Source organism: Cynara cardunculus, assembly GCF_001531365.2.
Source record: "Cynara cardunculus var. scolymus isolate 2C chromosome LG 3, CcrdV1, whole genome shotgun sequence".
Lineage (NCBI taxonomy): Eukaryota > Viridiplantae > Streptophyta > Magnoliopsida > Asterales > Asteraceae > Cynara > Cynara cardunculus.
In genome coordinates this window covers 38,658,735-38,682,038 of record NC_037530.1, presented here as the reverse complement: position 1 = coordinate 38,682,038, position 23,304 = coordinate 38,658,735, and the positions used below count along the sequence as shown (strand labels likewise).

At 32.5% G+C, this 23,304-nt stretch overlaps 1 protein-coding gene across 1 annotated transcript; it reads right to left on the bottom strand.

Annotated features, from left to right (window-relative positions):
• Positions 1 to 6,308: 6,308 nt before the first annotated feature.
• LOC112509234 (clavaminate synthase-like protein At3g21360) lies at positions 6,309 to 7,661 on the bottom strand. The gene is made up of 3 exons (XM_025114091.1): positions 7,266 to 7,661; positions 6,917 to 7,170; positions 6,309 to 6,699 (listed from the first exon to the last, which is right to left on the bottom strand). Exons 1-3 carry the CDS (start codon positions 7,659 to 7,661, stop codon positions 6,309 to 6,311), a joined length of 1,041 nt encoding a protein of 346 aa, XP_024969859.1.
• Positions 7,662 to 23,304: the final 15,643 nt, after the last annotated feature.

Below are 23,304 nucleotides of genomic sequence, written 5' to 3'. Positions count from 1 at the left end.
ACTTTCTAACCTAATTCTATATTAAGATCATGCTTGTTAATTATAGCCCAATTTTTTTTTTAAATATATTTTAATTAGCTTTATGGATATTTTTTCACTTAATATATTCCTTTATTTTTTTTATTAATATTATTTATTTAAGTTATTTTTAATGAATTAAAATTATTATTATTTATAATATTTAATTAATTACTATGATAAAAAAAAAACCTTATTGCATACAATCCTAGGAATTCCGTGAAATCCCGAACACTCCTTAAGAATTTCAAAATTCTATGTTTGAAGGATTTCAATTAAATTCTAGAATTTCAATTCCGGACAATCCAACAAACCAAACATGAGATTGGAATGGATTTGAAATGTAAATCCCCCCAAATCCATTACATTCCTTCAAACCAAACGGGACCTAAAAATACTTTATACAATAGTTACAAATTATGTTCATGTGGTTTCATGGAAATTTTGAATTAGATCTGTAATCCTAAATAGTTAGGATTATGATTTATATGGTTTTATAAATCAAATCCTTAGTTTAACCTACGAAACTTGTAGTTTACTTACTTTATATTACAAAACATTTACAAAAAAAAAAAAATCTTTAATCAACATATGTATTTTTATCAAAGGGTCTTTGGCTTAGCGATATCGTAGTCTTTGACCTCTTATGAGGTCAGAGGTTCAAACCTCACCAAATATGAGAAATGTATGTGAGTTTATTTATTGCATTTGTCGTATATAAATATTATATACTTCAAAAAAAGCCATATATACTCTTTTATTTTTAAATTAATCACGTTATATTTATAATTTTATCGATAATAATCAAACTAAAGTTGTATTATCATCTGGGTTATATTTGTAATTTTCATTTTCTTTCTCCAAATATACAACTTAAATGCGTTTCCAATGCTTCATTGAGTGACAAGACATCATTAGATGGCACTTCATGAGACCATATTGGTACATGTGCAACTTAATCATGTGGTAATGACAACAAATAAACCTGAGAAGCTACATCGTCTTATTCAGCCACATAAAAACGACAGCGATGGATGCAATTTATTGTTCTGGGGTATATCAAGGTTCAGTTTCCGATTCATATTTCGTCGATATCTGTACCCTGTCAAAGTAAAGAACCATGACATCCTTTCGTTTGAAGAAAGAAATGATCGTAAAGAATCTATCTTTCTTAAAGGAATTGACGGGGACCCGCACAAGCGGTGGAGCATGTGGATAATGACCCAACTCTTTTAAAAATAGCCAATAAAAATATATTTTTTTAAATGTTCGTTGACTAGTAAATTTGACACCGCAAACCTACTTTTGCTTATGATGTTAGAAAAAGTAGAAAGCAGGCCAAAAAGTAAACCGCGATCCTACTTTTGCTAAGCCAAAGAGTAAACCGCAAGTCTACTTTTGCTTTGTTGTTTTTTTACGTTGGATTCTAAGGAGGGGACCGCAACTTGCTTTTTCACTTTATGGCTTCCGGTTTTTTTTTTTTTTTTTTTTTTTAAGATTTTTTTCCTTGATTTTGGTCAGAAAAAAGTCTGACACGACAAACTAAAGTAAACTTGCGGTATCAGATTTGTTAGCCAATTGACATTTAAAAAAATATATATTTTGGTTGCTACTGTTTAAAAGTGTTTGGTCAGTATGGCCGTTTGAGTTAATTACCCAAAAATGTATTCAGAGGAATGTCAATTCAAATTGTTATGGATGTGGGAGCATCAACTCCGTTCCTATGGGATTTTGAGGAGCAGATAACGCTTGCATCCTCTGTATTATCGCCAGCTGCTGTCACAGAGTTAGCTGATGAGAATTAGTTGGAATATGTTCGTATCTATCAATGGGAATTTGGCACCTCTTGCATTCAAAAAACTACCACATTCTTAATGTCGTGAGTTTTGGTAACCCGGTTCCTCGATTTTTTTAATTTGTATGGTCTAGTTCGACGCAATTTGGTTCTTTGATTTTGTTGGTTCGAACTAGTTTTTGTTCGTCATTAACAAAACGAATCATAAAAGTTAACACGTTATTTTTAGAAATAAACATGAAAAGCTACAACCAGTTGTATGCATTTAATTACTCGATGGTCCGTAGCAGATTTTGAAAAGCTTTTCCTATGTGTTGGAAAAGGACGAAAATAAATGGCATCAAGTCTAACGTGTAAAACGAGAAAATCACATGTAACGAGTAAAACGACCGTTGGTATGAGAACCCTACCTCATAGCTCTCCCACGGATATATTCGCCGGTAATTTAATCCAATTTTAATAAATAAATAAAAATTTAAATATTTTCTTAATTTAATCAAGATTTTTTAAATAAACCGGTGGAAATTTTACGGCGGCCGGAATCCTCCAGAAAATTAAATATTATAAAACAGTCTGTTAAAACATTTAAACACTTATTGCATGTAAAATCATAATAAAAATTAATTAAATCATGTTTATATTTTTATCAAAAAAAATTATTTATTTTTTATGTTTTATTACGTCATAAAAAATTCAAGTGGCACAAACAGTCAAAAGTAGTGGTTGGAATACGAAAGTCTCCAAAGAAATGAAACATGGAGTAGGTTAATATGGTGGCCATCCCAACCCCACCTCATCCACGCTCTTATTATTCTTGATATTCGAAATTAGAGTGGTTCATCAATTTGTGAAGGGAAACGAACCGATCCAATTATTTATTGGATGTGAAGGAATCGGACTGATCCAATCATCTGTTGGATGTTGGATTTTGTCAATCGATCTCATCTGATTAACATTGGATAACTGATCCAATCAAATCCAAAGGATGATTGGATCGATTTGGCTCTATCCATTGGATACTTTTATTGGATATCCAATGGATGATCCGTTGAGATTGGATAAATCAAGTGTGTTAATTCAATCAAATTCTCTAATAATGATACAAATTGATTACTCACTTTTAATATGTGTTAAAACCACATAAAGGAAATTAAAAATTCAAAGCCTCACATAAAACAAATCCCGATTTAAGCAATTTGAAAATAAATTAATTGGATGATTGTTGGATAATGATTGGATGGACAAGTAGATGGTTATCGGATGATTAGTTGGATGGGTAACTTATTGTTGATCGATTTTGGTCGATTTTGGACTACGGGGCTGTTTGGCAGTTGCTGAATGATTTAGTGCAGAATAGTTAAGAGGTCAGAATGGCTAAGAGGGTCAGAATGGTTAAGTGCTGAATGAAATATGGTTGTTTGGTAAATGTTTTCTGAATGATAACAAATTACCATTTTAACCCTCAATAATATTAAATAATTTAAAGTAAATTATAAATAACAAAAATCATATATGTATATACATTCCAGTTTCATCGCCCCCTTCATCTCCTACCATCTCTCCTTCCCTCCGTTGCCGTTGCTCAGGCCTTCCCCTCCGTCTCCGCCGCTCAGGCCTTCCCCTCCGTCGTCGCCGCTCAGGCCTTCCCCTCCGTCGCCGCCGCTCAGGCCTTCCGCCTCTGCCATCCCTCTCCGTCGCCTGCCTTAGCCGCCGCTCAGGCCTTTCGCCTCTGCCATCCCTCTCCGTCGCCAGCTTCGATCGACTGTTCCAGTGACCAACAAGAGAGGGGTGCAGGGTTCTATGATTTGATTTTTGGGTTCTATGATTTGAGACGGAGATGGAGACGGTGCAGGTAGCCGGAGATGGAGACGGTGCAGGTGGCCGGAGATGGAGACGGTGAAGGCGGAGATGGAAGGCGACGTGAACTCGTGGAAGGCGACGTGAACTCTGGATGGAGACGGTGAAGGCGACGTTGGAAGAGAGGGGTGGGAGGGGTAAAGATGGAACAAATGATGTCTGAATGGTTGAGTGAAGCACCAGGTGCAAAATGGTTAAGAGGTGTTTGTAACCATTAAGAGGTTGTTTTTTTTTTGCCAAACACACGTAACCTCTGACCGATTCAGCGATTGGCTCTTAATGTAACCATTAAGAGCCTACCAAACAGCCCCTACCATCCGAAAACCGGCTGATCCGAATTGGATGTTGAAACTTTCAATCCGATCCGATCCAATAATGATCGGTCGGTTCTAATTGGATCAGTCGGTTCCAATTGAATTGGTGAATTTTCTGCACAGACCTATAATAAGGTCTTCATAGTTCAACTTTTGCTTAGTAGAGAAAATGTAAACCGAATCGTATTAAGTGGATACTTGATTATCTGAACTCATATTGAGCTGCAGGTTGAATTGAATCGAACCGTGCCGAAATAAGACGATTACTCGTATTTATAAAAAAAATATATCATTTATAATATAAAAATGGTACTGAAATACAGTATTTAAATTAATCTACCATGGCCTGGATGTGGCTTTTGAGGCTTTACCTCTCGGTCAGCCATGCAACGCTTCACGCTATTTAGAACTTTACGAACGTCCAAATAATTTTGAACGTGTGGCGGATGAACCTTTGTTCAGCTATGTTCTTATCACTTGTGTCGAAGGTCGAGTGCCAGCAGCGGCCGGCCGGCCATATCGGATTGTCGTCTCCGCTAACAAACCGCTGTGCTCTTCTAATCGTTCAACAAACGCCGGGTGTCTCTCGTACACGATATGGCTCAAAACGATGGGCGTTTCTCCCCCTTCTTCTGGTTCCACTTCACAAAACAGCAACAATTTGGAAGGGAAGTCTGCAGCCTGATCATCATATTATATATGTCAATTTCGTTTACAAAATCGGAATCATTGAAATTGAAATTTAGAGGAGTTAAAAACGAATTGAAATATACGACTGCCAGTTCGTGATGGAAAGCAATATGTTGATCTGGTGGGGACTCGTTGGCGCTGTAAACTCGGCCAAAAACCTGTGTCCGGGGTGCACTGCTGCCTATGGCCGGGAAACCTGTAGCTTCAATGACGTCATTGAAGTCCGAAGGAGATTCAACCTCGGAAGAGAATCACTCCGCTTTTTCTGGAGAAGATCCTCCAGGCTCCAGCCATTGTTTATGAGATTTGATGCTTCAGTAAGGCGAAGAAGATGATCATAATGATGGTTTGGAGGAAGTACAGTGGGGAATTGAACTCCATTAATGAGGTTCTTCTGTTGAGGGAGATGAGAGTTGTTGGAAGAAGCTTTCCTTCACAACAATGGCAGCAGGTGGTTGATCCATGGAGGTACATACAATCACCCACTATCAATGGTTTATATATAAGAATTGCTATCCATGCTTTTTTTTTTTAACCCATGAGATCACCTAAATAACATTAAATTTTCATTGTAAAACATTATGAACGTAAAACTTCACAATGTTTTTGCTATAAAGATGCAGGGATCTTTGTACCTTCACAAATGTTTTGTGGTTGTGAAGTTTTTTAGTCTTATTTTATGGTCTAAAAGTTGTCACAGAAAATAGTTTGATGTCAAGTGAACCTAAGTATCTAACCCATGTATATAAAGCAGAAGGTGAAGATTTAAAATAACACATTTCTAACTCTGGTATTAGACGTTTATGTTCAGATGTTGTCCCATAACGGCTTGTGGAGTGTCGTGTTATCAATTTCTTCCAGAAGGAGGATGATACGAGAAAAAGCTGGTTAATTTACAAGAAGACGAAATTTTTTAAAATTATATATGATTGATTACATGTGATACAAATACGTAATCATATATATTAATTTAACACATGTTGTGTTGACCGACTATATAGCGGCCGACCTTCCATGCAATCTTTGGTCACATTCACCAAGTAGTTAGACCCCGTCCCTTTTGGACGTGTTTACATCACACGTAATTATGTATAAAATAAATTCTTATTCAATTATAAAATAAATAAATTGAATTAAATTATGATTTTCGTCTATGTGGTTTGAAAATTATTTCAATTTTTCGTACCTGTGGTTTAAAAATTATGATTTATTGTTATTTTCGTTTATTGACTAATTCTTATCTTTAAGTACAAGGGACAAAAACAGTAAAAAATTATGAAACATATAGATTGAAACAATAATAAATTGTAAATTATAAGGAGAAAAAGTTAATAAATCACAAACCATATGGATCAAAACCGTAATTTTTAAACTATAGAGACAAAACAGCATTTTTAACAAACCCGAGGGACTAAAAAAGCAACTCACTCATAAATTTATATGAAGCAAACAAACGCCATGCAACGGTGATCAATAACTTCATTCCACGAGCCTCAAAGTATATATGCACTACTAAAGAGATGCTTTTATTGACGAAAATTTCCACCGGTAATAATTGACGGAAACGGTGACGGATTGATCAAAGTCAAAATTTGACCAGTATTCGTTAACTTCCGTCTGTAATCCATTCATGATCACTTGCAAAGAGAGGCCAATACACGACGACTGCGAGCTTGCGAATTGACACATGGTCTACGAGAATGAAGCACGGCCAAATTATCTATAAGCAAAACATCGCCTTTTTTCCAAGGGATTGCGACACATTCCTCCTCTAGAATCTTGATACAGTCGTACACCATATCTACAGGTATCGGCTTGCCATCACCAAACGTAACAGGATCAGGTTGAACCACCGTGCTATTGTCTTGCGATCCGTGACCATGACCGACCACCAAGCTATTGAACCACGTCTTGCTTTGCCTTGCTTTGTCTACTCTAAAAGCCGACAACGGACCTATTATCATCTTCACTGAATCCAAACCATCATCGTCTATCCATTCTAGCTTCATTCCCATCTTTGCAGCCCTACCAAAGATAAATTCTCTTACACATTTACCATCGTGAGGTTTTTATATCGACGATATGATCGTAGGAAAATTGATCAAAATAGCCGACCCCAACCAACTTCATTTTTTAGCCACTTTTTCAATTCAATTTCCATTTTAGCTAGAGTTTATGCAAACAAGTGTATAATGTTCAAATTGTGGTGGATGAGAATATCAGAAAAATTGATGAATTGAACCTTTGTTCAGCTATGGTCTTATCATGTGTGGAGAAGGTTGATTGCCAGCCACGGCCGGACGGAGATGTCAGATCGTCGTCTCTGTTCAACAGCCGTGTATACAGTAAACCATGCTCTTCTAAACGTGCAACAAAAGCCGGATGGATCCGTTTCATCTTCTCGTAAACGATATGGCTCAAAACAATCGGCGTTTCTCCTCCTTCTTCTGGTTCAACTTCACAAAACAGCAACACTTTGAACGGAAAATCGGCAGCCTGTTCGATTAATTAGGTCAAATTCATTAACAAAATTGAAATTAACAATCGAAAATAGAAATTGAAGCGGAGAGACGATAAAGATGAATTGTTACGTAAGCCATTTCGTGATGGAAAGCAATATGTTGATCCGGCGGGGACTCATTGGCGGTGAAAACTCGGCCGGAAACCTGTGTCCGGAGTGCGGCGCCGCCTATATACTCCATGTCCGGAAAACCTGTAGCTTCAATGACGTCATTGAAGTCGGAAGGAGAGTCAACCGGAAATCCTCGGAAGAGAATCGCACCGCTTTTCTGGAGAAGATCCTCCAGCCATTGTTTATGAGATTTGATGGCTTCAGTAAGGTGAAGAAGATGAGTTTTAGCAGATGAATGAGGGATTGGAGACAGTACAGTGGGGAATTGAACTCCATCGATGAGATTCTTCTGGTGAGGTAGGTGAATTTGTTGGAAGAAGCTTCCATTGATAGCAATGGCAGATTGATCGTCCATGTACCTTACTGTGGGGGTACACTCATCAAAAAGTTGCTCAAATTTATTTATTTTCTAAGATTAACTAAAAATCAATGCATTATATAGACAATCCATAAGATTAAAAATTAAAAATTAAAAATTAATTAATTTTTATTTTTATTTATTAATAATTAATATGTATTTATAACTAATAATAATTAATATTAATAAGAGTTATAATTAAAAAAAATGACAAAAAACTCTACATAAGTTATTTCAATTAGCATTTCAATAAGCTAACTTATGTCCATTTAATTACGTATCAAAAAACTAAGTTATGGGCCGTTTACTAAACGCTTATCTGATAAGTGTTTACCGATTAATTTTTCTTATCTGATGAACATGACAAGGGTTAAAAATCTTACTCGATTAGAGCAATTGTAAAGATGGATAGTTTTACTCGATAAATGAGGGTGACGACCCTAATAGGGTAAGTGCTTACTGAGAAAATTGTTGCATATGCTGACATTTTAATGTACTACAATTTTACCCAGTAAGATAAATTATAGTGTTGACTCCTAATGATAAGTGTTTACCGGGTAAGTATTTAGGTAAACGGCATCTTAGCTTATTTGTCAAACAATGTCTTATTATTGCATTGTTAACTATGTTATTTATTTTATTATTATTAAACAAAAATCACAAGTTCATTTACAAAATTAAGAAATTTATGTAAACAAGAAACCAAAAATAATGTCAAACAACGACTAAATTTTGTGTCAAATATTTATGTCAAACAACGATTAAGTTTTGTACCAAATATTTACGTCAAACAATGAATAAAATTTATATTAAATATTTATGTCAGTAAAAATATTATCAATCACTTTTTATGCTCTTAAAAAGATTTCATAACAATAAAATTGGATCGGGTAAATTACATGAAAAAATAATGTATTTAACTTTATTCTTATTTTGGGTAATGTATTTTGAAAACTTTTATTTTGATATCTAAGATGTAAAGTTTTAAACATTTAAGTATTCGGATAACCAGTTGAATCATTGGCTAGTTACCATGCTGATGTGGTATCCGGTTACTGAGTTGGATACCACATCACTCGCCACATCAGCATGGTAACCAGTAATGCTTCAACCGATTACTCGGATACTTAAATGTTTAAAATTTTACATCTTAGGTACCAAAATGGATGTTTTAAAAGTACGTTATCTAAAATAAGAATCAAGTTAAAGTATGTTACTTTTTCGTACAATTTGTCCAAATTGAATTTATATAACGCCTAAAGTACTTTAAGGGATTGTTTAGCAAACACAAGCTAGTTTAATTTTTAGGTACACGTTTGGATGGATATAAGCTAGCTTATAAGAAGTTAGTTTGATAAAATGCAAGTTGACCAATTTTATTTTTATTCATATCATATGCAATGGTTAATTAAAATCATAAATTAATGTAGATTTTTCTTTAAATTTATTTTAACAAATCCAAAATTTATAATATATATAATAATCAATTTAAAATATTTGTTTTAATCACATTATAAAATATTATAATTAATTAATTTTTCAAGATGCATTTTTTGGTCATTTCACATGCTTATCAGTTAATTTTTGTCAAACATGGTTTGTTCATCACTTAACTTATCAACTACTAGTTTGCTTATCAGTCATCAGCTAGTTTGTCAAACATAGCCTAAGTATCTTAATAGAGTGCTTATGGGACATAAATTTATAGAACCAAAAAATAATTGATATATACAACAATACAACATTTTTGGACGTCCTATTAAGTTTTTAATCGTTGTGTTAGCTATTTTAGAAGTGTTTTATAAACTCATCTTGTTTAGTGTCTTATAAACCCTTCTTCTTACAAGACTTTTATATTTATATGACACTTTTTCAAATATTATCCCATAAAATAGTTAATACAACACTTTATTTGAAAGAATCCTAAAAAACTTGTTATGATGTCAAAAAAACGTACTTATTACAACACATTTAGATAGAATGATTTATTTTTTAGTCCTATAAAATTAAATCCCATAAGTCATTAATTGTAATATATAAAATTTTTTATTTTATAATAAATTGGGAAAATATAGTTTAAAGAAATGATTTGGACTGAACCAATAATCTAACTAATTAAATATAGCTAGTAATTTGGACTAGTTTTTTTATTGTCTTTATTTTTATTTGTTTAACACAAAAAAACAATATCTTGAAATATAAAAACAATAATATATTTATTAAATGCATTTAATAGGTCTTTCTGTTATTGATTTTGAAAAGTTCATTCTTGTGTGTTGGAAAAGGACGGTAAGTAACATTGTTAAGGCTAAAAAATTTCGAGCGAAACGACAACTGCAGTTGATGTGGGACCCTTGCCTCATGTCTCTATCGACAAATCACGCGAGTAAAAGTAACGATAAATTTTATAAATGGTATTTTGAGATTGGCATAATTTTAAAAAGCATCTCAAGGTTGTTGTAGAAATAGGGATGTGATACTCGGACTGGATTTGTGCTCAGTTCAACAACTTGAGTGTGAGAGTGAGTTCAATGGGGGCAATCGTTTGGGTCATATGGATTTGTTTTCAGTGACTTTTGTGGTGAAAATCATTTAACGTACAGTGGTCCTTCGAACTCCGAGTCTCGTTATTTTATGGGAGATAGTAATTGAGATACTTCGTACTTTAATGTTTACATTCAATTATGGGAGGAACATCCTAATTTGTTTTTAAACAGTCAAAATTAGGATGCTCCTCCCAATGGAATGATTTTAGCAACTCATTTTGACCCTTTACATTATCCGAATCTCTTGAAACTACGATGAATGATCACTTTCAAAGTACGCGAACTATGATGACTGATCACTCACAAAGTCTAATAACTTATATTAATAACAACACATCTTATGTTCAAGAGATCATTAGTGAACAAAGCCAAAATCATATACCAAGCGAAATTGAAAAATCTAAATGTGTTGGCAAGGATGAGAGTAAGTTCAATACTTTGCTAAGAAGTCAAGAGATAGAGAGCTCTGAGGAAATACCTGAGCATTTGAGCAACCCCTCTTCACTTCGAAATAGTGAACAGGTGCAACAAAATGTCAAGATTGTCATTACCCCATGCTTTGCATCTGTGCAGGAAAAACATACTCTTGCAGATGCTATACCATTTATGAAGCAAAGTTGCGGAGAAAATCTTCAAGTTATTTGTAAAAAGGGACGTGATGATCAATCCAAATACTCGGGAGGTTCATAAAATCAGGTATCACTGTTGGTGAAGTGATATGGATAACTCTTTCTGGGATGAAATGTTCCCCCATTTGTGCCATTGAAATCTTCTGTCATGATCAAGGAGTGAAGTAAGTCGTCAAGAAAGAATATAAGCATAAATGGAAAATGAGTTGGTGAGGATTGTTTCGGTCAAGGAGCATACTGATGTGCTCCAGCAAATTCCACCATTTCTCGAGAATCGTCAACAAAAGACTCAGTAGCTGAAAAAGGAGAACATCATGCTAAAAAAAAAAAATTCAATGTCTGGTGCTGCAACATTCATTCCAACAGCAACAACACCACAACCAACTCCATTAGAGTGGGAGAGATTTAATCGTGACCCTTTAGCTCCAAAATTTCTTCTTTATTTTTATCTATTTGAGTCTATGAAGAGTCTTTTATTTTAAGATTTTGTTTTTGCAAGCCAAGTAAGTTGTTCATATTATCTTAAATGTGTTCATAGTCCCAATAAATTACTAGTTTTTTACCATCCTTTAATCTACTTTGTTTTTTTTTATTAGAACTAGTCACTCTATTTTTTAGGATACAATTTGGTCTAAACTTGCTGTAAAGTTTTACGAAATGATATAGGCCATTTGTTCTATTCATCATAGCCCTTTGACACCTTGCTCTCAATAATTCATCCAAAAACAAGACGTTGTTTCAAATGAGTTTGGAAATGGAAATCCAAAAAAGGCCAAAAGATTATAGCTCTAAAAAGATGACTTCTTGTGGATTTATCAAAAGCACTAAAAATGTCTCATAAGAACAAAGTGTATGTTGTCAACAAAAGAGCAAAAGTACCAAAAAGTGAGAAATTCCAATGTTGAAGCAAAAATGAGAAAAAAGGCTTGGTGAGGAAATATGCGCCAAATGAAAACCAGTGTTGGAAAAGCCCTATTGATCCTTGAATAGACAATTTTTTACACTTGTCGTCTTTAATCTATTATGTTTTCCGCTCTTTATATTCTGTTAATTACTTTGATGTCTTTACTTTCTGTTTTTTACATTTCCTCGCAATTTATTTCTGTTATGAGTAGCTAAATCTCTTAGCTCGGGTGTGAGACGGAAATGGTGAGTTTGTAAATTAAAAAAAAACAGATTTTTTTATGTAACAACAATGTTTCATTATTTTATTTTAAGTTTTATAAAATCAATGACACTTCTCGACGGGTTGATTACTGTTAATTGTTATTAATGTGTCATGGACTCTAAGTCGAGCTATTGATTGTCGTCAATTTGGATGATATGGGAAGTAGAGTTAAGAGAGTTGTTGACAAAAAGATTTGTTGTCTATATTTTCTAAATTGGTTAATTGTCTACAGGGTGATCATTTTGAAGTGTTAAAGTGGAATGTAATCAGAAATGAGCCATTTAGAACACGTCAACTTAAATGATATGAGAATCCGCTCGAAAGAGTAATTTTTAACAAAGAGATTTTTTATCCGTATATTTTGAGGACATCGTATGTCACTTTCAGTGGTCCGAATACCACATAGAAATACGGGTTGAAAGCTATAATATCAGTGCAATGGTGAAATCCGAGAGAAATGCCCTCAAAATAAATGTTGAAAATAGTTGTTACTAATTGAATGTTGTAGCATTTTGACAACATTAGTCTGCTAGAATTTGTGTTTACGTCTCACCAAAAATCTTACACCCTTGTTTTCTTTATTTTCTATCATTTTCAGTAGTGTTAACTCAAACCCAAACAAAGTTTTCAAATTCTCCATCTGAAGTTAGTCTTTCAACTCGAGATCTTGCAACTTAAGATACATATCCATGTGGAATACGATACATGGTACTTACCATTTCATTACTTGAAGGCGATAGTGTTGACATATGTATACTTACATGTGTTACCACTTAGTGTTGTAGAGATACAATATTTAGCTCCAATCAGCCTCCGAGAATGAAGCACGAACAAATTATCTATAAACAGAACATCACCTTTCTTGCAAGGAATCGTGACACATTCCTCCTTTAGGATCTTGATGCAATCGTACACCAGGTAGCGGCATACCATCACCAAACGTGACTGATTCAGGTTGAACCACTGTGTTATCTCGTTCTCCAAACCCTCCATGAGCCACCACCATGCGATCGAACCACGTCTTGCTTAGCCTTCCATTATCAACTCCAAAAGCAGGCTTTGGACCTATAAAAATATTCACCGAATCCAAACTATCATCGTTTATCAATTCTAGCTTATTCCCATCTTCGCAGCCCTGCGATTGATAAATTTTCTTGTTTTTAAAGTAGTGATTAGACTTTGAAATTTGGTTATTTTGTTAAGGTTAATATTTTAAAAGATAAAAAATCTATTATATAATTATGATAATCATTAAGTTCTAACATAATACATAATTATTATCCTTATAAAAACTTATATTACTAAATCAAAAATAAATTACTTTGTTATTAAATCTAAATTAAATTATAATAAATAAATTGATTTAAAGAAATTAATAAAAAAACCAAGAACTTTTTAAACAGTTAATTTAATACTAATATCCATATATTTATTTTTGAAAATTTATGATATCTTCGAATTTACATTTTATTCAAAAACAAAAATATTATCTCTTTCTCAAAACCACATAAACCGTATTATAGCATCTACAGAGACAGAATAAAATAAAACATTAAAATTGAGATATATCTCACTACATTGCACGAGTACCCTTCTAGTATTTAATAATTTAGGACGGTTCTGTTAAACCATAGTGATCAAGTTCAATGCTCCAAGGAAAAAGCCCAACGCTAATGGGCCAGCACTACTGAAGCGCAATAAGCCACGTTCCTTTTGTTTTCTGGACAACTAACTTCACGTTTTTATATTTTTCTCATGTTCATCGATCCATTTTTATTTATTATTTTAATTAAGTCATCTTTTAAGAGTCGTTAAGCGTTTACCAAGTAACTTTTACCTTACCCGATGAATATGATAAAAATCAAGAATCTTACTTAGTAAGAGTAATTTTACCTGGTAAGCGAGGGCGACGAATTTTACCACGGCAAACGCTTACCGGATAAATTGTTGTATATAATACCGTTTTAATGGACTAAAATTTTACCCGGTAAGTAAGTGATAGTGTTGAATTTACTGGTAAGCGCTTACCCGAATAAGCGTTTGGTAAACGGCTCATTAATCATATTAAGAACTTTTTAAGCGAATATAAATTTCATATTATCGAAAGGTATCCCATGGAGAAGTTTCATGACAGAAGAAGATGGTAAGGAACGGTGGAGTAGACTTAATCACAGTACCGTCAAGATCGACATAGACGCACCACTCTTTGCCAACCACAACAGATTCTCATTTTGTTGTGTAGCTCGTAAGTCGTAACCATGAAGATGGAGTCGTTGGGTTGGGAAGGAATAGTCAGAGAGGAACAGTGGAGCCCGTACTCGCGAAGACATTAGGCATGAAAGAAGGTTGAGCTTGATTGTTACTAATCGTTGGAAACACGTGATTGTCAGGACAGACTGTTTTGTTGATTGCTCAAGCCATTCGAAGCAAGAGGATTATGTCTTTTTCTATTGGGATGATTATTGAAGATTGCAACGACATGTTACGGTGCCAACACTTTTATCTGTTTTAAACCCCTGACTTACTAGGAGGCCAAGTACTACGATACCGTAGACCAAAAACCCTCTCTTGGAGAGAATTTCTTTTTGTTGGGTCCTTAAAAGTGTGTTTGTGGAAGCCAACCCTGCTTTTGAGGGTACATGCAATGTACCCATTATATTCTCCATTTCATAATCACATACACAATAAAATAAATTATTTTTTTATTAGTAACTTTAAATAAAAATCACTTAAATAATTATTTAAATCTAGCATTTAAAAAATAGTGATAAGTTGCTAACATCATGCTTATCATCATATGATTTTATTTGATAAAACTGATTTTATTAAATAAAATATGTTTTTTTTTAAATAAGTTTTATTATCTTTAATAAACATGTTGTATTTTATATTAAACCTATTTTTTTAAGTATATAATATTTATATATGATAAATGCAACAAATAAACTTACACACCATTTTCATATTTAGTTAGTTTTGAACATTTGACCTCTTAGGAGACCAAAGACTACGATACCGTTAAACCAAATACCCTTTGGTTATTAAACTTATTTTTACACTTTATATTTTATACTATCTTCTTGAAAAAATAAATTGTTCGATGTAAAAAATGATTTCGATCAAGGGTGGACCTTTATATATCTGTTCAACCGATTTTTGCAAGTAGGTTCTTTTTTAAAAGGGTGGTGCGGGATATTAGAAAATATAACGGACGTCAACCTATAAAACTGGGAAAAAAAAAATCTCGAAATCAACAAAAAAAAAATAGAAAAAAATCTTGGAAACGATAAAATTAAAGTATTAAATGTGCAGTGGCTTAACAAAAATTGGATAAGTTGAAAGGGATGATTATTTTGATGATGAGAATTGAAGAAGATGTTATATAATAAGCCGAAAGAGACTTTGGGCATTTTCTTTTTCTCCAAAAGTGGATTTGTAGTTATCCTTTTTTGATACCTTTAATAGATACATATCCATTTATTAAATTATGGTTATATGTAAAACGCTAAAGTTTTTTAAAAGGAACCCACCACCCAAATGCTTGATTATTATGGACCATAGCTTAACAACGTGACAAATGGACATGGGCGGACCTTATGTGGTGGCATGGGTGGCACGTGTCACCGTATTATTTCGTCGCCGAAGGGTAAAAAATTTAGGTTTGTTAACGGTGCTACCGTATCGTTTTAGAAGGTGCTACCGTATTTCCCTAAAATCCAAATGGTGCAACTAAAACTCAAACAAAACAAAGCCCAAATAACCAAAACCATATTTTTTGTAATTATTTTTTGGTATATATTGACCGTTTTCAAAATATGAAGATGCGTCGGGTACAAGTTTAGGAGTTGTTTATCTGTACTTAGGGCTGTAAATGAACCAAACGAACACGAACGGAGGCTTGTTCATGTTCGTTCGTTTAACTTAACCGAACAAACGAACGAACACGAACGGTAAACGAACGAAAATCTTTGTGTTCGTGTTCGTTCGTTTAGAAATAAGGTGTGTTCGTGTTCGTTTATGTTCGTTCGTAAACATGCTAAACAAACGTAAACAAACGAAAATCTTTGTGTTCGTGTTCGTTCGTTTAGAAATAAGGCATGTTCGTTTATGTTCGTTCGTAAACATGCTAAACAAACGTAAACGAACGGGCTAAACGAACATAAACGAACATAAATAAATATTATTTGAATTCAAAGTAAATAAATAAAAGATAATATATTAAACTTAATATATAAACGAACATAAACGAACGAATATAAACGAACATAAACGAACGGTAAATGAACGAACGAGACTCTTGTTCATGTTCGTTCGTTTAACTAAACGAACAAAAAAATAGTTCATGTTCGTTCATTTATTAAATAAACGAACTTCCCGCCGAACTGTTCACGAACGGTTCGCTGAACGTTCGGTTCGTTTACAGCCCTATCGGTACTATAAAAACCATATTTTTTATAATTATTTTTAGATGTATATTATACTATATTAATTATATAGTGCCACCGTTTGAAAATTTTTCTAGGTTCGTCCTTGCAAATGGATTTTATATATATATATATATATATATATATATATATATATATATATATATGTATATGTATGCTATGATGTAAATAAAGACGAATGTGACAACACTATAAGTTTTAGGGGCAATGTGGGGAATGGGGGATGATGACTTATTTTGTTGGCTTTTGTTATGTTGAAAACGTGGATTTAATTCTATTCACATAAATAAAGATGTGGGAAAATAGCGGCCACCAACAACACGCATCGACCATTTCCGTAAAACTGATTTTAATAGATAATACTGAATCGGTTTATATCGTTCTATTTTAGAAATATAATATGAAAATCAAATCATATACTTTTATCATTGTGTCAAACACCACGCTTTCTATTTGTAACAATCGATTTCATATAGATATGAAAGTAGATTTGTGAGTTCCTTATAAAAACTTAAAGTTGTGAGTTACCAATAACTAAGACAGTAGTTTTATGTTGGATTATAAGTAAATGGGTATGTTGTTTTGTGCTTGGGTTGGCCGGTTGGGGAACTACGTATATAAGTTACAAAATGTATAACTTGTAAAAACAGACCTTACTCGAAAAAGGAATGTCAGATAGTAACGACGTGTGTCGGTAGGATAGAAAGCCCACATCACCACTTGTCGCCTGTGGAGTGGAGTGAGAGGGCCCGGTCAACAATGGATTACGTCCAATAAGGCAAGACTTTCCACCCACTTTTCTTCGGTTCGGATTGGATTGGATTTTTAACTAATACATTTTGGTACCTAAAATGTAAAGTTTTAAAAATTTTAAGTATCTGGATAACCGGTTGAAGAATAATTTTTAGATTAAAGAAAAAGACTAATTTTAGATTAAAAAAATTCACGTCAACAAATAATACGGAGATGGATACCACATTACTTGTCACATCAGCATGATAAATGGTTAATACTTCAACCGGTTACCCGGATACTTAAATGTTTAAAACTTTACATTTTTAGATAACAAAATGAAAGTTGTAAAAGTACATTACCCCAAATAACAATCAAGTTAAAGCACATTAATTTTTTATGCAATTAACATTTACAATATAATACAATGGTAAGAGGTTTAAATAAGAACGTTGAATAACGTGAAAATGTAAGAATAGAATGTCGAAGAAAGATTCATATACGAAACTATTGAAAAATCGATCTGAAAAATGCATATGTGAATAATTCTTTGACATTTATTTCTTTAAATATATATTTTTCAGGTGTTTTCAATTGATTCATATATGAACATTTTTTTGACATTTTTTCATACCTTTTCACTGTATTAACAGGGGTAGACCTACTAAGGACTGAGCAAGGTCCCGTGCCCCACTCACTTGATTATCATGAAAGGAAAAAAAAATAGACGTGTTAAGGGTGCGTCTGTTTGATTATGCGGGTGACCTGAAACATTTTAAAACCAAATTTGTAAAACAAATATGGACTTGGCGGGATGGTCTAAGCAGTTCGTATTAAAGCTCTCGATTTAAGAGTTACGGGTTTGATTCTAACATGTAGCAGATGTTTATTTTTTTGGTTAACAGCAGGAAAGCCAATAACTACTTTTGTTACTCTTATCTCTTATTTAATACTGGTAGTTTTAGATGAATATGTAAACGAAATTGAAAACCTAGAAAAAAATATCATAGAACAATCATTATCAAATACTAAAAATTGGAAAATTTTAGTAAATCAACCAAAAAAACAGTAGTTTCTGTAACGACGGAGTTCAGTTAAAAACAGGTCGGACGTAAAATTTAGTCTTGTGTTTTGCTCAAAAAGTCAGGGGCGGTTTAATTTGAAAAATGTAGTATTACCGAAATCGACATAATTGACTTTCCCACGGATCAAACCGCATCAAATTTCACTCTAATCAAAACTGCAACTTTGCGGAACTTCGATTCACCTTATAGGTTAAAGGTGCACTTGCTTAAGAAAATTATTGGGTCTGTTACTGGATATTCACAATTCTTATTTAAACTGACCTTGAGACAGTAACAATATAATAGTGATAGAAGTTTAATTTATATAAATCAATGTTCTAAATAGCATGAGGCGTGGCGTAATGGCGAGGTCAAGCCTTAAGTCTTAGAAACCATAACGAGGTCACAAAGTTTTTCAATGCGTGACTTATGGCGACAAATTTGTGTGTGTATATATATGTATATGTATGTATAATATTATAGTGTCGGTTTCCCTTGAGAAGAGAAGTTACAATGAAAAACGTAAGAAAGGATTTCCACCAGTGAATCAATCCTAATTGAAATGTCAACACTGACGAGGTGGACCGAGATGCACCAAATCAATTCCCTACTAAAATGCGATTCATGAGTGGATATGAGATTAAAAGTGGGGTTCATATCTCTTCTTACATTTCTCACAATAACTTTCATTTTCATACGATCATTCACTTAATATTATAGGGTTGGGTTCACGTGAGACCAAGGGTTTTTCGTGAGACCCGTAAGAACAATTTATGTTCATTGATCAATTTTATAAGCTAATGATCAAATGGTCTAAAGTTGTAAGGTGGTAATTTTGTGATTATGAATGTTCAAATTGTAGATCTAATTCAAGGGTTGAGAAAATTGGTCTTACGGGTCTTACAAAAAACATATGGTCTCACATGATCCCAAGTCTAATATTATATATATATATATATATATATATATAAACTTTTGTTTTCTACTCAATAAATTAATGATATTAAACATTTTAAATTAGGTTATATATTAAAAAAAACACTAACATGGTAAGAAAAAAAACAAATACAGTGTTACAAAAATCACGCATTAGGTCATGACATTATCACAAGTTTAACGTGACGTCAGACATAAGACTTAAGTAACGGTACGCTACAACATCTATTGTGACAAGCTTTTCAAAACATTAATCAAGGACATTCCAATATTTTTGGAGGCCCTTATAATCTAAAACTTTTGATTACATTGTATAAATGAGATAACAGAGAATATATATTAAGAAAAAAAATCAGGCTAAACCTAAAGCGATCAACAATATGAAACTAAACCTAAACTATTAATAATTTGAACCTAAAACCAAACAATTAATAGTTTGAACATAAATAACTTTAGCTATAGTTTTACATATGTCGATAAAAAGACCTTAAACACATAAATTTGGGCCCCAAAATTTCAAAAAACCTATTTAAAATCTCACATTTAACATGATAAAGAGTCATATTTAAATTAATATAAATATGTAATTTCAAAAGCAAGTGTACTATATTGTTTATAGAATTTAATAAAAAAATGGGAAGGTGTAATTTATAAATTATGGTTGACAAATGGGACGGGAGTGAAAGAAGTGGGTGATGGAGGGTAGTATGGTCCCTATCTAAAAGACGTAATGCCATCTTCTACTCTCTCTCTTGGTGCTTTATCACCAAACTCTCTTTCTCTCTCTACGTGTTTTTACTATATTACCCCTTATTGGTGCGTGTTAGTCACGTGCTTCCTACAAGAGAGTGTGGGGGTTATGGCCGGAATTACGTAATCAGTCAGAATAATACCGCCGACTTCGCAGAGACGGACAACAGCGCCTTAATGTTGGGTGGTCGGAGCCCTAAACCCATTTCAACCCTCTACCACTGTTTCCATTTAATAGTTTTTTTAGTTATATATAACTAGTTGTGTATCCGTGTAATGTGGTGGGAGCCATGAATTTTAACGATTTTTAAGTTTCATTGGTTTTATAAGACAAGATTTAACGATGATATAGGTTACACTTGATCTTTACATATTAATACAATTTAAATAAATAAGAGTTATGGTTCTAATTACAGACTATCGATGAAAAAAATTGTATGACAGTTTAAAATCCAATATATTTAAAATTCAACATATTTAAATGACTCCACAAATATGTTCGATTTACACCAAGAGCAAAAAACCAAAAAACTTGAGTTTTAAGATAAAACAATAAAGAAAACTACAAATTTGACAGATCATAAGCTATGAAAAGACAAAAAAAAATGGGTTTTAGAATGAAATTTCAACTGATTACCCTCTTTCTTGTTCAGAAGCTCAGATTAAGGTTGAATTAATACATGTATATATAAATGTATTTCAAAAAACCCAAGAACATATTATACAGTGCAATTTGGACAGCCTAATCCCAAAATGTATAGCATATATATAAATAAATAACTATAAAAGTATAAATCGTAAACATTAAAAATATTTTTTTCACAGTATATATAATATATAATAATATAATTAAGTAAAAAAACTATTCAATATTGGACTCATTTCGAATGTATTAACGAGACGATTATAATAGTGTAACTTGTTAAAATAAAAATRTATTTTTTAAACATGTTTTATTTGATATACGATTATGTATGTTAATTTGATAAAAATTTAAAATGAAACATTTAAAAGAAAATGTCGTAAAGTAATTAATTAACTAATTATAGGGATATAAAATGGAAATTTAAAATTATAATTTTTTAAAAAAATCCGTTGAATGTGAAATGTAAATGTATGTGAGGGGGTGAATGTATGTGAGGAGAGGAAGAGGTGAAAAAATGAAAAAGGTATCTTGGTCATTTAGAATTTTAAGACTTTAAGAATTTTGATGAATTTGTTTAATAAGATAGTATAGATATGGACAATATTGTTTGGTGGTAAAAAATACCCAACCTGCTAACTGAATCCAATCAAATTTAGAATTAGCAAATTGGGTTGAGATTTTCGATCCATTTAAATAAATGGGTTGAGTTGGGTTGAAATTTTTAACATGTTTTCAACCCTTTTAAAATATTATATAATTTTATTTTGTTCTTAATATTATATCTAGTATTCTAATTTTTTATTTTGTTTTATTCTTAATTAAAAATCTTACAGTCGTGAGATTAAAGTCCAAATTCTAATCGCCTCCATTACTCTTAATCATCATGAAACCCTAATAAAATCTTTTAGTCCATTACCTTTATTATCGTCTTCAAAGTCCAATCCGACTCTTCAAGTCTGTGGTACACCTCTTGCCTTATACAATATAAAACCATGTATTTGTTATAACTAGGTTAATAATTTAATTTATTTATGTAACACAAATGGAATCGCATCTTAAGACGCTATGTAGAGCAATCGTGACAAAGGAGATAGATGATAAAGAGGAAAGTAATACTGAGAGTGAACTTGGGGTTAGTGGAAGTGGAAGTGGAAGTTGAGTTACTTAATATTTAAAAAAAACTCAATTTATTTTGAACAATATTTTTGTTTTGTTGTTATGTTTTATTCAAACTTTGAATTATTTGTTTGTATTTGTGGTGTATTGTGTTTTATTCAAAAAAAATTAAATGGTATAATCCGTTTTTTATTTAAAATTTTAAAATTAAATGGGTCAACGTAGGTTCAACTCATTTATTTAACATGTTCGGTTAAGAAAATTGTAAACAGTTCAACTCGCTGTCAACCCATTTAGATAACAGGTTGGATTTGGTTGAAAAATCTCAACCCATTTAATATGGGTTGGATTGAGTTGAGATTTTTAATTTGTTTAATAAATGAGTTGAACCCGAACCCGAACCCAACTTGACCCAATGCCACCCCTAATTTACATCTTATTTTATGTCTGAATCAAATTAATTAATGCATTTAGAAAATAAAAAAAATGTTTTGATATTGATATATATATATATATATATATATATATGTATGAGGAAAAGGTTTATGGGTAATGGTACATTTAGCCCATTTCATAAAAAGTAGTCTTGATGTTGACGTATACGAGTAAAGAAATTAGTAGGTAATAATATATTTAACCTGCATTATATAAAAAGACAATAATACTTTTATTTTTAAATAAAATATAAATTTGAAGATATCATAAAATTTTGACAAAAATATATCGATATTAGTATCGAAATAACTATATAAAATTTATCATTTTTTTGTGTTATTTAGTCAACTTAACAGGTTTTGACAAACATCAATCACTCATAAAAGCAATCAATACATCATGGGTTATAATAAATTTGTCAACAAAACAATAACATATACAAACTTGTCAATGTAGTTGAATCTTTTAACACCTATCCTACTTGACTAGTTATCTAGCCATACCATTCTCGACCACTCCGGTATGGGGTCAAACTTTGGTCAATGCGATCTTCAGCTTGCGTCTGAGCCTGCTTATATCTACATGAGCTACGAAAGGTCGTTTAGTTGAACTAACATTGATTGATCAACGCATCTCCTTGTGCAGGCTTAATCTCACGTTTATCCTCACAAGCATCAGTGCGATTATAGGTGAGCTCTGACCTCACCCATGCAATTCATATACATGATCTTGAACTCATTGTGCTGTGAAAATTCGGTCTTTTTTTGCCTTCACGGTATTTTACTGTAAAATTTCAAATGTAAACAGATGGTCTCACAAGTTTTATAAAAACAGACTAGTCTTACTTGAACTCAACCCTAATAAAAAAAGTAAATTTATTATAAACTATATATCATGAGTAACAAGACACCTCCACTTCTCTAATTTATCGTCACCTTTTCTCGGTGCATTTCCAATGTGGAACCTTTTAACCTACCACTAAATTATACATGTGTTTCATAAATATGCAAGGTTATGTTTATTGTAAGAGTTGATGATATCCTAATTGTTACATCAATATATATATATATATATATATATAGATGAGTGATCATATGAAAACCGCTCTCATTTGTGTAAACCGTGTAAACCACCTTCATCTGTCGATTTCATTGTTTAATCTTATGAAAATTT

Coding starts and splice junctions, on each gene's coding strand:
- LOC112509234 (XM_025114091.1), bottom strand. CDS start 7,661: ATGGACGATCAATCTGCCATTGCTATCAATGGAAGCTTCTTCCAACAA. Junction 7,171..7,265: donor TCCATCACGAAATGGCTTAC/GTAACAATTCAT, acceptor TTAATCGAACAG/GCTGCCGATTTTCCGTTCAA. Junction 6,700..6,916: donor AAGACCATAGCTGAACAAAG/GTTCAATTCATC, acceptor TATCTTTGGTAG/GGCTGCAAAGATGGGAATGA.